Source organism: Montipora capricornis, chromosome 7 (genome assembly GCF_036669925.1).
Source record: "Montipora capricornis isolate CH-2021 chromosome 7, ASM3666992v2, whole genome shotgun sequence".
Lineage (NCBI taxonomy): Eukaryota > Metazoa > Cnidaria > Anthozoa > Scleractinia > Acroporidae > Montipora > Montipora capricornis.
In genome coordinates, this window is record NC_090889.1 from 29411519 (window position 1) to 29427274 (window position 15756).

Consider the following 15756-nt stretch of genomic DNA (forward strand, 5'->3'; position numbering starts at 1 on the left):
CTATTTCGATTATCCTACGTTCATCGCTGCCTTCGAGGCGATGATAGATAAGAAGGTGGACTCACAGAGGGATAGGTTGTATTTTTTGTGCAAGTATACTTCCCGCAAGGCCCACGAAGTCATTAAAGGTTTCTTGACTTGGAACTCCGACAAAGGTTACGAAGAGGCTCGCAAACTCTTGGCTCAGCGGTTCGGAAATCCGTTTCGAGTGGTCGAAGCTTACAAGTCCAGACTGCGAAGTTGGACTCAGATAGCGGAAGGAGATAGTGCAGGTATCCAAGATTTCGCCGATTTTCTTGTTTGCTGCGAAGGAGCTATGCAATCCATGCAGTATATGGAAGAACTGAACTCACCAAGAATATTGCAGGAAATCAGTTCCAAGTTACCACTCAGGTCGGGCTCGAGGTGGTGTCGCGAGGCACGTGACGTTTTGAAGAAGACAAACAGAACAGCATCCTTTCACGACTTAGTTGTTTTCGTCAAGGAAGAAGCAGACCTCGCAAATGATCCAGTATTTTCCCCCGAAGCCCTGAAGAGAAAAAAAAAACAAGATGACCGATAAGAACAGGGGAAAGAGTGTTCAAGGAGCAAACAGTTTCGTGTCACTTTCCTCTCGAACCCGGTCTAGGGAAAGCAGACGGAAATCCAATGAAGTACCAAGGCCAAAACAGCAAACAAGTTTATTCCCCTTGTGCAGCGGTAGTCATCAACCTGACAAGTGTGGAGAGCTTCGCAAGGGGAGCGTAGATGAACGGATGGAGATTATTAGATCTAAAGGCCTTTGTTTTGGATGCCTGAAGAAAGGTCATCAGTCAAAAAACTGTCGAGCCCGATTGACTTGTGAGAAATGCGGGAAACAGCATCCCACCTCTCTTCATATTCCTAATGACAAGGAACAGAACAAAAGTCAGCATAGTACCTCACAATCAACTTCGTCCGATTCAGCTCATAGTCATCAAGCAAGCTCTGAAGTCGTGGTCGAAAATATGAACTCCAAGCCCACTGCCAGCGTGTGTAGCGCAGTCGATTGGCATGGTGTTGTAACCAAGTCATTGATCATGCCACTATGCCAGTTTTTGTGCATCATAAGGATAATCCTGAGGTCAAAATCATGATTTACGCCTTACTAGACAACGCAAGTGATACAACATTTATTACGACCAACGTCAAAGAGAAACTTGGTAGCCCCGGCGTAAATTCGAAGCTCATTCTCAGCACCATGCATGCTTGGAAAGGAAGAAATCCCTGTTTCCCGAGTCGACGGATTAGTAGTCGAGAGGATTGACCAACGTGTTCAAGTGGAACTACCCAAGACTTATACTAGGGAGCAGATACCTTCAAGAAGGGATCAAATTCCCAAACCGGAGGTTGCAGCGGCATGGCCACATCTGAAAAGAATCAAAGATAAGAAAATGCCATATCAAGAGGAAGTGGAGGTCGGATTGCTGATTGGCTGTAATTGCCCAAAGGCCATTAAGCCTAAAGAGGTCATCGTTGGTAGAGGAGAAGATCCCTATGCGGTTCGCACCTTGTTAGGTTGGGGCATAATCGGCCCTGTCAGTCTGTCGGAGTGTGTGGAACGTGATTGCGAAGATCATGCAGTCTCGTCTTGTAACCGGATCATAGCAGGTGAAGTTAACACTGGCTGTCTTAGCACCAATCATAGCTTTGTGTTGAGTTCTCAAACCAAGGAAGAGATAACTCCCTTCTCAGTTCAAAGAATGTTCGAACAAGACTTCTCTGAACGATATAACAACGACCCAGGACTTTCTAAAGAATACAGAAGATTCCTCGCTATTGCAACGGAAGGAATTACCAAGCTAGAGAATGGCCATTATGAGCTGCCTCTCCCCCTAAGGGATCCGGACTTAAGGTTTCCAAACAATCGAGACTTAGCTCTACGTCGATTGTCACAACCGAAGAGAAGGTTCCTCGCTGATGAAAGATACCGCAACGACTATGTGACGATCATGGAGGGCGTCACAAGTAAAGGTTATGCTGAAAGGGTGAGGATAGGCTTCCCTATCAACAAAGATGTAAAAAAACGTGAAGAGAACCAAAGTGCCATGTCATTGTCCCGGTCAAGGGAAACCAGTACTTGGTATATCCCTCACCATGGGGTATACCATCCAAAGAAGCCGAATAAAACTCGCGTGGTGTCTGACTGTGCCGCAGAGTGCAATGGGGAGTCGCTGAATAAACATCTTCTACAAGGCCCGGATTTTACAAACACCCTTGCTGGCGTCCTCAGCAGGTTTCGTCAAGAACCTGTGGGTATTATGTGCGACAGAGTCGATGTTTTACCAAGTTCACGTGACAAGAGAGTTCAGAGATTTGCTGCGCTTTTTCTGGTGGGAAGGCGGTGACTTATCCAAGAGTCCAGTAGAGTACAGAATGACGGTGCACCTATTTGGAGCGACTTCATCGCCAGGTTGCGCTAACTTTGCCCTTAAGAAGACAGCACAGGATGGTGAGGAAGAGTTTGGAGCTGAAGCCGCGGACTTTTTACGAAAGAATTTCTACGTTGACGACCGTTTGAAATCCTGTTCCACAGTTGAGGAGGCAACCATGCTGGTATCGTCTGTGAAAGAGATGTGCAAGAAAGCAGGTTTAAAACTGCACAAGTTTGTTTCGAATAAGAAAGAGGTTTTGAGAAGCATTCCAATTTCTGACCGAGCTGATGACCTCAAGAACATAGATCTCGATCTGGACAAGCTGCCAATAGAGAGAGCACTCGGAGTGCATTGGTGTATCCAGTCAGACACGTTTCAGTTTCGCTTAACGCTGAAAGATCGTCCTTGTACAAGGAGAGGGATTCTGTCCACCATAAGCTCAATTTTTGACCCGCTTGGTTTTGTTGCACCATTCCTATTGGAGGGAAAGAGCATCTTACAAGATCTGTGTCGTGACGGTGTGGGCTGGGATGACCCCATACCTGACGTAATTAAGAAAAGATGGGAAAAATGGCGAGCTGAGCTTCCTATCCTTCAACGTCTCTCAATTCCCAGATGCTTCAAGCCCGAAAACTTTGGATCTGTCCTAAAGAAAGAGCTACATCATTTCTCGGATGCAAGTACAAAGGGTTATGGGCAATGTAGTTATCTAAGGCTTCAAGATAATTCTGGCAGAATTCACTGTTCTTTCGTAGCCGGCAAGTCACGAGTAACCCCCCTCAAGTGACATCCGTGAAGGTCAGCCGTCAGATACGTCAAGAGCTGAGCCTTAATGATGTCCCAGAGTTCTTCTGGTCTGATAGCAAAGTGGTTTTGGGATACATCGCAAATGAAAGTCGAAGATTCCATGTCTTTGTAGCCAATCGAGTTCAGCTGATTCATGATGCGAGTTCGGTAGATCAATGGACTTAGTCCAAGCACTCTCTTAACGTCGAAGTGGTTAAAGGGACCAACCTTTTTGCGGTAAGTCGAAGATAAGTGGCCTTTCGGCAGAAATGAAGATATGCTTGATTCGTGTGAAGTATTACCCTCTGACCCTGAGGTGAAGAAAGCCATACTTCTAACCACAATGGCAACAAAGAAAGAATTGAAGATCGCCGACCGATTGGATTACTTCTCAGATTGGTTCCGTGCAAAAAGGGCCATCGCCTTCAGTTGGCTTTACCTTTGTAAGCTACGAGAGAAAATATCTGTAGAGTGCAAGGGTAGCAACAATCCAGCAACGATCCAGATCAAGAACAACAATCCAGGTTGGAGATCTTCAGAGAGCTGAAAATGTGATTATCAAGTCAGTCCAATCTGCCGCTTTTCCCGAAGAACTCAAGTCATTGAGATCCACGCAAGATTTTCAGTCTTCTGGAGAGAGGTCGACAGCCCGAGAGAGAAAGGGTCGTCTAAAGAGTTTTTCTCTCCACTCCTTAAGCTGGATCCATTTTGTGACGCAGAAGGAGTTCTACGCGTCGGAGGACGCTTAGCAAATTCTTCCCTCCCGTTTGATAAAGTTTCCGGTGATCCTACCTCGGCGAAGCCACGTGACTACCCTCATCATCAAATATTTTCACGAGAAAATAAGACATCAGGGACGAGGTATGACGTTGAACGAGGTAAGAGCTAATGGTTATTGGATTGTCGGCGGAACGAGTGCAGTTTGAAGCTATATATGGAGCTGCATCGTTTGCAGAAAGCTTCGTTCTGAAGTTGCAGAGCAGAAGATGGGTGATTTGCCAGAGGATCGCCTAGAACCGGCTCCTCCATTTACGAATTGTGCCGTTGACTACTTCGGACCTTTCACTATCAAACAGGGCAGAAAAGAGGTGAAGAGATACGGAGTTCTTTTTACTTACGTGTCTAGCTTCAAGAGCCGTTCATTTGGAGACCTCTTTAACACTTGAAACAGACGCCTTTATTAATGCGCTGCGACGGTTCATATGCCGCAGGGGACCTATCCGTCAACTACGAAGCGACCAAGGAACGAACTTTGTACGAGCCAAGCATGAGCTGAAAGCTGCTGTCGCAGAACTCGATCACGAGCGCATTAAGAAGGAACTTCTGAAGAATAACTGTGATTGGTTCACCTTCATGATGAATGTCCCGTCTTCAAGCCACATGGGCGGAGTATGGGAACGGCAAATCCGGTCTGTGCGAAGTGTTCTTTCCCCACTTTTGCAAGATAACAGCCTGCAGCTTGACGACGAATCACTAAGAACCCTCACGTGTGAGGTGGAAGCTATTATCAACAGCCGTCAATTAACAGTCGATTTCCTTGCCGATTCAAGTTCGCCAAACCCATTGACGCCCAATCACTTACTCACGCTGAAGACAAAGGTCGTTCTTTCGCCACCCGGTGTTTTCCCGTCAGCGGACAAGTTCTGCCGAAAACGGTGGAGGCGCGTCCAGCATCTGGCTAATGAATTTTGGTCCCGGTGGCGCAAGGAATATCTTTTGGGCCTACAGCAGCGTCAGAAGTAGATAGCCCCTCGACGTGATATGTGTGTTGATGACATTCTGATCATTAAGGAAGATAACGCCCCACGCAATCGTTAGCAGCTGGCACGTGTTGTAGCAGTCTACCAAGGTTCTGATGGACGTGTACGCACAGTCAAGCTTGCTCTTGCGGACGCCTATCTTGACGATAGAGGAAGAAGGACAAGCGTAGTGAAGTTCCTGGTGGCGAGATGACTAGTTACCTTCAGAAATTAGTCCTGCTGATGTCCAAGGATGATTACAAGAGGGAGCCCCGGGGTGAATCCCAGCCGAGGAGCCTCTAACTTGACATATCGATCACCTTGAGATTCAGAACATTTAGAACTTTATCGATTAGTTTTTGTTTTGTTGTGAAACACTTCAGTGTTTCAGGGGAGCCATGTTAATGCGTGACATTTGCGAGACAGTGATTTACGTCACGTTTACGTTATTTGCCCTTTGATCTTTAGATTAGTGTGGTTAATTTAGTGCAGAGCGTGTATGTGTTGTTGTCTACGAGAAGAAATTATAAAGCCTACGGTGTCGCGGGACCGATATGTAAGTTCATTTATCTGTAGCTTTCCTTTTTTAGTTTTATGGCTAGCCCAAGTTTTTAATTAGCGTATTCGTTATTATTTATGCGTGGTTATTGTAGTTTGCATACCGTGCCCTCGTGGCTGCGTGAATTTATTTACATCGATTTCACTTTACTAGTTTTATAGTTTTGCTTGTATTGTTTAGTATTTCTTTCATGCTGCACGTTTAGCTGTATTTTCTCGATCGCCACGTGCTTTGTGTAATTTTATTTTATGTAGATGTCTTATGCCAGCGTTTTATCGTTTGTTTACAGTTTACGAGATCAATCAATAAACACGATTTAAATGTCACTTCGGTCTCCGTAAAGTACACCCGTTTGGTATTTTGTCCGGTCGCGATTTTCTTGGCAATTCATTCGGCCTTGATGTTCGCTTGCCGCTACATAGAGAATTGCCTTAGTACTTGACTGTGGTGGTGGAAATTACAGATAACAATCTAAAAATTGTTGACATTTATTTCCCAAGTGAGCTATGCTAAGTGGTACATGTAAGTGCACCATCAGAGGACGTCCTGTACCAAATTAAGTTAATCATTGTGAGGTAAATCGCCATAAAAGATTGAATAGAACTACTTTTATATTTGTGCTTTTATTATTTGTATGTTCATGTTGATTTGTTTTGTAGCGTGTAGGTAAATGTTGGGAATTGTTGAAGTTTGTATTGAAGTACGTTGGTTTAAGTCACTGATAGCAGTTTGTATTATAGCAAGGCATTTTGTTGTGTCCCAGTCTGTCATTAAATCAAAGAAATGCCATTGTTATTTCTAATCTATGGTCTGTACTGGTTCAACGTACGTTTAAAATGGTGTTTGTGCGTGTCAGGACTGGCCGTCCTGTAGATTTCTCCTTAAATCACTTTAAATAGGTTCTTCTTTGTCCAAGCTAAGTAATTTTACATGTAAGTGCAAGTAATAGTTACAAATGTATATGTAGAAAGGACAGAAGGATCTGGGAGCCAAAATGATGTTGTATGATTGTACAACCAGTGTAAATGTTACAAATGTCCCTTTAATATAATGCATTGTTGCTAAAGGGAAGGGTATCAAGTTTCAGTTTGGAAGAGTTGGTCTGGTGTTGCTGTAACGGATGTGTCTGATGAAGTCTCCACGGCAGTTGTTTGTCCTATAAAGGCTGAAAATGTACTTAATTTTGTCTGCTAAACTGTGAGAGATTTGCAAATTACGACTGTACTTTTCCTCTCCTCCTAAGGGTCCATAGATTTAATTAGTTATTCCTTGGTGAGATCTCGAAAGGGATGTTCCTGTATTTTCACTCATTTTAAGTCTCACATTTTAAGTCTCACATTTTAAGTCTTTGCAATGGTCCATCCTTGGGTTACCATTTATGACCTTAAAGCATCTTATAAGTGGCTACAGTATAAATTAATTTGTGTACATTACCCAGGTTACTGACCCTCACCTTACACTATCTTGTTATGAATAATCATGTTGCCTTCCTTTAATGTTTTTTTGTGCCATGTCTCCATTCTGGCTCTTTTGTTCAACTGATGGATAGCGTTGTCCGTTGGATAAATCAATATCCATTGGATAACTCATCACGAAACCAATAAAAATTATCATGGTATGATCCTATCCAATGGACGGCGATTTATCTGGTGGATAATGCTCTGGGGCTGGTTGCTCGAAGCCTGATCAGCGTGAAATGTTGGTTTTAAAAAGAGGTGTCAAAACCTACTTGTATACATGAAGGTTTCCATGGTATTTAACACTAGTTAGCGCTAACCATGCTTTGAGCAACCCGGGCCTGGTGGATAGCGTTATCCACCTTTTGAACAGCTGGGGTCTGGTGTTCACGATGTCCTCTCATGTAGTATCAATTTGACTTCCACCTAATACTGTCACTCTCTTGACAACACTGAAATTTCATGGTGTAAAGTGTATGAAAATACACGTTGCATAGTGGAAGCTTGTACCAGCCTGTGTATCAACTGTCTTATTGAACTTAACTATTGCTTACTGCTCTCCAAGGCCGAACCACAGATTAATACAGTTATATTTGGTGATTCTTTTAACAGTCTACCTCAGTGCAGCAGTCTTCCTCTATTCTCAAAGATTATTTATCTTGCTTGTCGTGAGTTGATATCTGAGGTTTCCTTTTTTCAACACTCCACCCTAAATTTAAATGAAAGAAAACATCCACTGTGAAACCAGACAATAACAATTACTTTTTTGGCAGGGCTGATCACAAAGTGATATTGTGAGTACATTACCGTATTTTTTCCCAAGAGGGAAAGGTAAGGAATCCTACAATTTCATTGGTTCTTGGCGTGGTCTTTTATCTCTGCCCATGGGCATGGTAACATGCCGAGAACCAATCAGATTGCAGGAGTCGTTACTGTATCCTCTTGGAAAAACTAAGTTATTGGCAGGCTCAGGGTCGGTCTGTATAGTGAAAAACTGTGACCTCAGTCACAGTTTTTCACTCAGGGTGCTTGCCTTGAGTTCCCAAGATCCGGGGTTCAAGACCAGCTCTGATCACTTGTTGAATTTGTTTCTGGTAGTCCCTGTTTTAACTTCCCAGCTGCACTTGTAAAGACAAGGAAGAATTATGTTTCTGCAAACATTGGCCGTGTAGCACTTATATTTCCACAGACTTCACTGATTAGAGTGTAATGTGAAGTGCCAGTTTTGTACCCCAAATGAACTAACCCTACCAATGAAAATGGGCCCACATAAGGACAGACCTGTCCTTGTGTGGGCCCATTCCATTAGTAGCACTAACGTTCACATGGTTCATATGGGGTAGAAAACTAGTACTTCACATTGCACTTGTAAAGAGCCAACTGGTTTGCCTTCGGCCAGTTGGGATGCTTAACAGTTGTTATTGTTCTGTTATGAGGTTTTGTTAATTGTGTTTCATTGGCCCTGAAGGCCCCTCAGGGGAACAGTCAATTAAGTATGAATTGTATTATTGTATTACCTCCCAGCTGGTAAATAACACATATTTTACCAGCCCGTCCAACGAAATTCAACAACTTCCATTAGTTTTTGTACAAAGGACTGGAAAGGAAGTAAAGTCCTTTCTTCTTTTGCCCTGTGCAGCCCTAATGCTCTGCATTTGCTTGAGAAAATCTCTTGAGACAAAGATCGCAATGGTGATCACAAGGATAGAGTAGAAATGGTGCAACACAGAACAGTATGTTGCATACTAAACTGTTACGAAAGGTCTGGCAGTGTTAGCCTAGAAGCAGGCCTCTCAAGCGCACTTATTTGTAAACATCCCTCAACTGAAGATGGATACCAGAGTATCCGAATGTCTTGTTAATTTAAAAGTTGTCGTTTTTTATTTTATTTTTGATTTTTAATAATTATTCATTGTTGCCATAAATAAATAAGGCTCCTGACCTTGCTAAGAATCATCTTATAGGCCAAATGCATAAATGGCAGTCAATGTGCTAATTAGGCTCACTACCCTCATTTGCATGGACAAAATGCAAAAGAAATGTTGCTTGAGAGAGAGGCTAGTATGTCTAATTAGCACAAAAACAAAAGAATACATTTTTGGCCGCCATTTATGCATTTGGTATATAGATGGAGGGCAAGATAAAATGATAGTGGCATATCCATTGCTTGGGTCCACCATCATAGCTTTGATAACCACCAAAAGGGGAAGCTAATGCAGGATGAACCAGATAATAGCAACATTTTCCATATAATTTTATATATTAGGCATTACAATAAATTAGTATTGTTTAGCGCCTCCGCTACAAGAAACACAAGACACTTGCGCAAAAATCTCACTCTTTGGAAACTTTAAGACTTGAGAGCTCTGCAAGTCATTGTTTTACCAATACAGAAACGGCGGGTCTAATTTGCAGGTCACAGGTCGCGGGTTGCAGGTCATCGTTTCACCAAAACAGAAAGTATCCTAAACATTCAAAAAAGCTAACCTTAGACCAAAAAACTTTTGTTTAGGCATAATTAGGCCTAAGGTTAGCTTTTAAGAATGTTTAGGATACTTTCTGTATTTGGTGAAACAATGACCTGCAACCCGCAACCTACAAATTAGACCTGCCGATACAGAAAGAACCCTAAATATTCATTACAGCTAACCTTAGGCCTAAACAAAAGTTTGATGGCCTAATGTTAGCATTGGTAAACGGTTAGGGTTGTTTCTGTACTAGTAAGACAGCGGCAGGTACAAAACACAGGTCACAGGGCACAGGGCACAGGTCATTGTTTTACCAATACAGAAAGTATCCTAAACATTCATAAGAGCTAACCTTAAGCCTAAAAACGTTTGTTTAGGCCTAATTAGGCCTAAGGTTAGCTTTTATGAATGTTTAGGATACATTCCGTATTAGTAAAACAATGACCTGTGACCTGTGACCTGTGTTTTGTACCTGCCCGTAAAACAGTGACCTGTGACCTTTGTTTTGTACCTGCCCATCTGGAACGAATGAATATTAATTTTTCACAAAGAAATTAAGCTTGTGCAATTATGGAGATTCCTACTGATCCTCTCTCAATCCGTTTTAACCTCAAATTGACCGAAAACCCACATTAAACTAAATTTAGCAACAGGAAATCGCAAAATTACAGTCTATTAGAACATTACTTTCTTTACCTGAATTTCCCGCCATTAAAACGACCCAGAGCTCATGTTAACTTTTCATATAATCTCCCTATCTCCTTCAGATGAATCTCGTGCACAGCGGACTTAAAGACGGTCATGTTAGACAATTCCAAATGAGCTCCCTCAACTCGCAACCATTTGCGTTTTCTGAAATTAACCAAAACACACACTTAATGTTTTTGAATTTAAAAAAAATTATAAGCAAGTAAGTATGCATGGGAGTGAGAGAACGTTGAAAAAAATTGTTCAGCTGCCAAGGGAAGTAAATCTAAGTCGGTTCATACCAATTACCAACCTCGTTCCCAGGGCTTTTCACCGCCCCCCCCCCCCATCCCCCCCACCCTCGGGGATGAAATGGTAGTCAAAACACGCTCAGGTAAACTCAAACGCGGACGCAATCCTTAAAAACCGAAGTTCACAAACCCTTAAAAATAACAAAGCCTGCCTACAGTACAAAGACAAGGTTTATGACAAAAAAGATTCTCCAAGATCTTTGTTTCAAGGTCATTTTAGACATTTTACCTAAAGTAAACTCCGCCTAATCTTGTGGAGAGCGTGATGCCGGAAACTCTGATTTTCTGGGATCCCTTTTCATTTTCCCAGAATTATGCCATTTCTTCGGATATTAGTGCCCGCACAATGGTCAACCTTTTTTTTTCACAAAAAGACAGTCGTTTTCAAGTGAATACACAATACTTATAACGTTAGGTTACTTCGGTTCCGTGCTTTGACGCATGCTGACTGCAAATTAAAATACTAAGAATGAATGAAGGGGATATTTTCAGTTCTAAAGAAACTATACGTCAGAGACTAAACCACGAAAAATTTGGCATTACTAATCGAACGAGTTTAAATGTCGAATTACCTGTACTAACGTAAAAATTGAGTTTGCGCACCATTTCAACCTTTCCAACCATTTCATCCATAATTTGACGGTTTGTGATCTTTTCTTGCACCAACACGGAAAGTCATAAAAACCCTGGAACAAAAGAACATTTTTTAACTCGGTACTCTCAATCCCTACGGAGTCAACGAGGAGCGCTTAATTCGACTAATTTATTCGTGTTTTTTTCGTTGCCATGTTTCTACCAAAAGTATGGCTATTTTCAAGGTGGTAATTCCACCTATGCCAAAGAAACTTTGCTGGAAAGCTTGAAGATTCAGAGTCATCTAACGTCTTTAGTGTATCGTAAGCAACAAAAGAGCCATCTAGAAACTCTATAAGCGCTTATTTTTCCAAAACGAACTCGAAGACCCAATTTTCATTGCTGAAAAGAAATTGTCAGGCTAAGATACCTTTAGAATCCACTCCAGAGAATTATTTAACTTTGCACAGTTTTATCTTAGTCTGCTAATCACTTTCGAGCAAAGAAAATTGGGGGTCACAGAGTCTGTTTTTGAGATATAAGCGTTTTTAAAAATTCAAAATATAGGGTGTCTCTGGATGGCTCTTTTGTTGCCATGGTGACCTATTACGTCACATTATAAAGTGTATCTCGTTAAGCAATGATTGGTGTTTCACTTGGTACCATAACATTGCAGTTGCATCAAACTTTGTCGTAGAGTTAATCCTTCTAATAAAACATTTCCTCCAGGGACCGGTTGCTCAAAGCCTGGTTAGCGCTAACCGTTGATTAAGCTAACAGCGTGAAAAAACTATGTCCCCGTTTAACCCTTTCAGCCCCGATAGTGCCAAATGGTACTTATAGATTTTACTCTGTCTAACGCCAGACGATTTTACTCGTCAATGGGGAACCCCTCGGGGCTTAAAGGGTTAAGAGGTACCACAACCTATAGGTTTCCATGGTGTTAAGCGCTACGCATGCTTCGAGCAACCCAGGCCAGATTGTTGGAACTCCTTTGAGACACCTTCATTAACGACAAACTCATTCTGTGTCACACAGGTTGAATAAAAAACGAACCAAAAAACTTTTTTTTTGTAAAATACTGTGGAGAATTTCAAATCTCGCGCGCCGGCTACTCGGAGGTGAATATATAGTACTTGGATAATCACCTCCGAGTTAGCCAATCAGCGAGCGCGGAGAGCACTATTCAGCTGTGTGGTATATACTAATTACATATAGTGTAACTTGACTCTCTATACATATAAGAAACACCCTTTTAACTTTTTTTAAAGGAAAATGTCATAGGGACAAGCTCTCGTTTCTCCTCTTCAAGATGTATTTTTGTACCTGATTTTATTTCACAGCATCTTGAATAAACACATTATGTTATGTTAAGCTGACAACTCGCGATAACTTACTGACGAACCCAGGCAAATGAAAGCCTCCAAGGCCAAAGTCGACAAGGATGGGTCCAAAGTCGAAGGGTGTATTCAAAATCAGAGAGAGAAGGTCGAATGTCGGATATCAACCAATTAGGCCAACAAAGTTTCGGACAAAAAGTATTGACCAGCAGAGACCTCTACCCTCCTCTTATTACCCCCTCAAAAAAAACTCTAGAAAAACAGATTAAATGATTTATTTGGGGCATATTATAGGTCCTAAATAGTAAATTATCCACGGAAGAAATATCTCTTTTTCCCGGAGCATTATCGTCGGGCGTTGACTGCTTAATTTGATTTCCGGAAAAAAATTCTTTTTTAAAGTTATTTGTCCGCGCTGTTGAGTTCGCCCGCTGGGTTTTTATTTTCGCACCATTTCACGTTATTGTTTTAGCGAAAAAGAATGACGCATTTTCCTTTATGTTTGGTACACTATTAAGATGCAAATGTGATGCATTAGATCTTACTTATTCATAAAGGCAAAACATATATTTTGCATCTGCTTGCTAGTAACATAAACAGCTTAACCCTAAACTGACATAGAAGTGTTCTGCAATCAACGGTCGAATTTTCATTGAATGAACAAAAGGGAGGAAAATTGATGGAGTTCCGCGTTCCTTCCAAAAAGGTGTACCTGATGTTGAAAGCTAACAGTTTTTAATTTGTACCGTCATGGTAAGTGTTCATACCTTAATTCATTGACGAGTGTAATCTGCTTGAATTCTTCATGGCTTGAACATCGAAGTATAAACTTGCATCTGTCGACTTCTTGCATTGATTATTATGTTTAGGACCGTGACACAAGAAGGAACAGCGACAAATCGCGAGCTTGAGCGCTGAACGCAATATATAACTGCAACTCGACGCATTAATGCGTGTCACGCCTTTGGCATTATAATAATTGCAACTTCATATAAGAATGTTAAAATTTTGAGTCTGTTTAAACACAACGTCAAGTCCGTAAATACTTACATAACATTTGTGATGTTACCGGTAATTAAAGGTAAAGTATTAATCCATTTTCTTTTCCTCTTGGTCTGGATCAAGGTAATCCAATGAACTTTTTATAGTACCACGGATACTCTCGACAACGGGAAGGCTAAAGAACTTCAATCGAAACGGGAACTTAATATTGTGTCCTTGTGATCCGAGCTGACAGAGTACACAACACGACAATGGTGATGAAAACTGGCTAGAAATCATGGGATCAATCAGCAACTGAATTCGTTTTTGTCGCCAGGGTTTATGAGGTTTCATAAATTTTTATAGAGGCCTCCGTTACCTTTCGGCTTCTGGGATAATGTCTTGATAATGAGTTTTAACGATGAAATGATATATGAAATGAATCATATATTGAATTTCGGATATGAAATCAAGTGAAGCTATGATCCTCGCATTTATGAACGCAATTTTTGCAATTGCGAAGCCTGATACCGGTGAGACGCTCTAACCAACTGAGTTATGAAGCCACTGACGTTAGGAGCTGGTCATTTGTGGGTCCTAATGTTCCTGTGAGGAATGAATCAACGAAGTATATTTTCGATAGAAAAGGTTTTGAAGTATATATATTTTTTCATTGCAAAGAAAGAGGAAGTGTGGATCAGTGATTAGGGGGCTTCCTACCTAAGGGGGAGTAAGTAAGTAAGTAAGTAAGTAAGTAAGTAAGTAAGTAAGTAAGTAAGTAAGTAAGTAAGTAAGTAAGTAAGTAAGTAAGTAAGTAAGTAAGTAAGTAAGTAAGTAAGTAAGTGAGTAAGTGAGTAAGTGAGTAAGTGAGTAAGTGAGTACGTGAGTAAGTGAGTACGTGAGTGAGTGAGTGAGTGAGTGAGTGAGTGAGTGAGTGAGTGCGTGAGTGAGTGAGTGAGTGAGTGAGTGAGTGAGTGAGTGAGTGAGTGCGTGAGTGAGTGAGCGAGCGAGCGAGCGAGTGAGTGTGTATGTACAATGTACTCCCACACGTTTGAATCCGGCAAAGTCAGCTCAAAATTAAAACGCTAACGTTCCTTGTCTTTACTTTTTCGAGAATTAATTTCGTTTTAACCGAAAAGACATTATTTCCACTCCTTTTTTCTTACAGGTAAATTTTGGGGTCCTCATTTAGAGGGCCATGGGGAACTGCATCAACAGAGTGCTCGGATTTGGGTCCCCACAAGGGGAGGACCAAGACGAAGCATGGAAGCGCCAGACGCTTGGAAGGATAGAAAACAAACTTTACACTTTCGTAGACCTCAAAGGCTCATCAAGCAATACAGAACTCGTTCGAATATGGAAGGAAAGAAAAGCCAAAAAGGAGTTCATGATAAAATTACAACGCGACAAGATTCTTTCGCCTTGCTTATACGAAAATGGAAAAGGAAAGGATATTACTACAGAAGAAGTGAAACAATGGCGGCAGGAGAGGGTATCCGAGGTACTGTTGAGATAATACAACTCTATATTTTTACTCAAGTATACTCGGAAGTATTCAACCTATGGGTCTTGCAAAAAGATCTAACTCTTATTTGTTAGTATTGACATAGGGAGGGCTCGACATGACATAATTCGGGGTCCAACTCAGGACCGAGGTACAATTCAAAAACCATTCCCGGGCAGTTAATCTGCTGGACTAAATGTGCTCGAAGTGTCAAAAGGCAGACGCAGTCGATAGGAAAGCCAGCATTGTCAAAAAGAACTTCTGAAAACTACAACAAACCTTACACATCAAATGAAGACGTTCCTACACCTCGATAAAAGGTTACACAAACTCTTCAAGAAATGGCCTTAAAAACAGAGTAGCGACCTTTTGATCGGGGAACGAGGACGACTACGAGCATGCGCATAAGACTGGAGGCCGACATTTCTCGAAGTGCGCGTGCTCAGTACGGAAAACTCGCACACGCTGTCGTCCTCGTCTTCCGATCCACAGGTCCCTAATATTATGGGCTAAGGTTCTTCCCTTTTTTGTTGCAGTTGCAAATGAAACCTGTCTGTGACTTTCTAACCTCCATCTCCCACTCCCTGTTGGGGTGGAGGTTTAGAACGTATTTGCTTGACTATTTGCTTTATATAAATGAACAAACTGACAACAAAATACTAACAGGACTCTAAAGCGCACATACGATTAAGCGCCATACATGTTCAGTTGCTTCAAGGATTGAGAAAACACCTACACGTATAAAGTCGATCGATGTTTCTTTTTGGTATTTTTAACAGCCATCTGTTTACACTTGTTTTGTAGTTCGAGAAAAACAATTATGATTTAGAACATATTCCATGCAAGGCATGCTGGGCGCTGGAGCATCGAGGGACCTTGGGAGAAACAGCACTTCATCTGTGTTTCTTGAGCAATGATACGATGATGACGGAGATAGCCTTGGCTCTACTGGAGCTAT

The 15756-nt window shown here is 41.7% G+C and overlaps 1 protein-coding gene across 2 annotated transcripts in view; it reads left to right on the forward strand.

The window, feature by feature from the left end:
* The first annotated feature begins 5389 nt into the window (after positions 1 to 5389).
* Positions 5390 to 15756, forward strand: part of LOC138056805 (transient receptor potential cation channel subfamily V member 5-like) — a 25223-nt gene continuing 14856 nt past the window's right edge. Inside the window, exons 1-3 of one of the 2 annotated variants that reach the window (XM_068902697.1) lie at positions 5390 to 5474; positions 14463 to 14795; positions 15603 to 15756. The exon at positions 15603 to 15756 is cut by the window's right edge and continues 45 nt beyond it. In XM_068902697.1, the coding sequence (XP_068758798.1) occupies positions 14493 to 14795; positions 15603 to 15756 (457 nt within the window). In that variant the 5' untranslated portion in view covers positions 5390 to 5474; positions 14463 to 14492. Of the gene's footprint in view, positions 5475 to 12859; positions 13067 to 14462; positions 14796 to 15602 lie in introns of those variants that run through there. The other variant, XM_068902698.1, reaches the window with a different exon arrangement.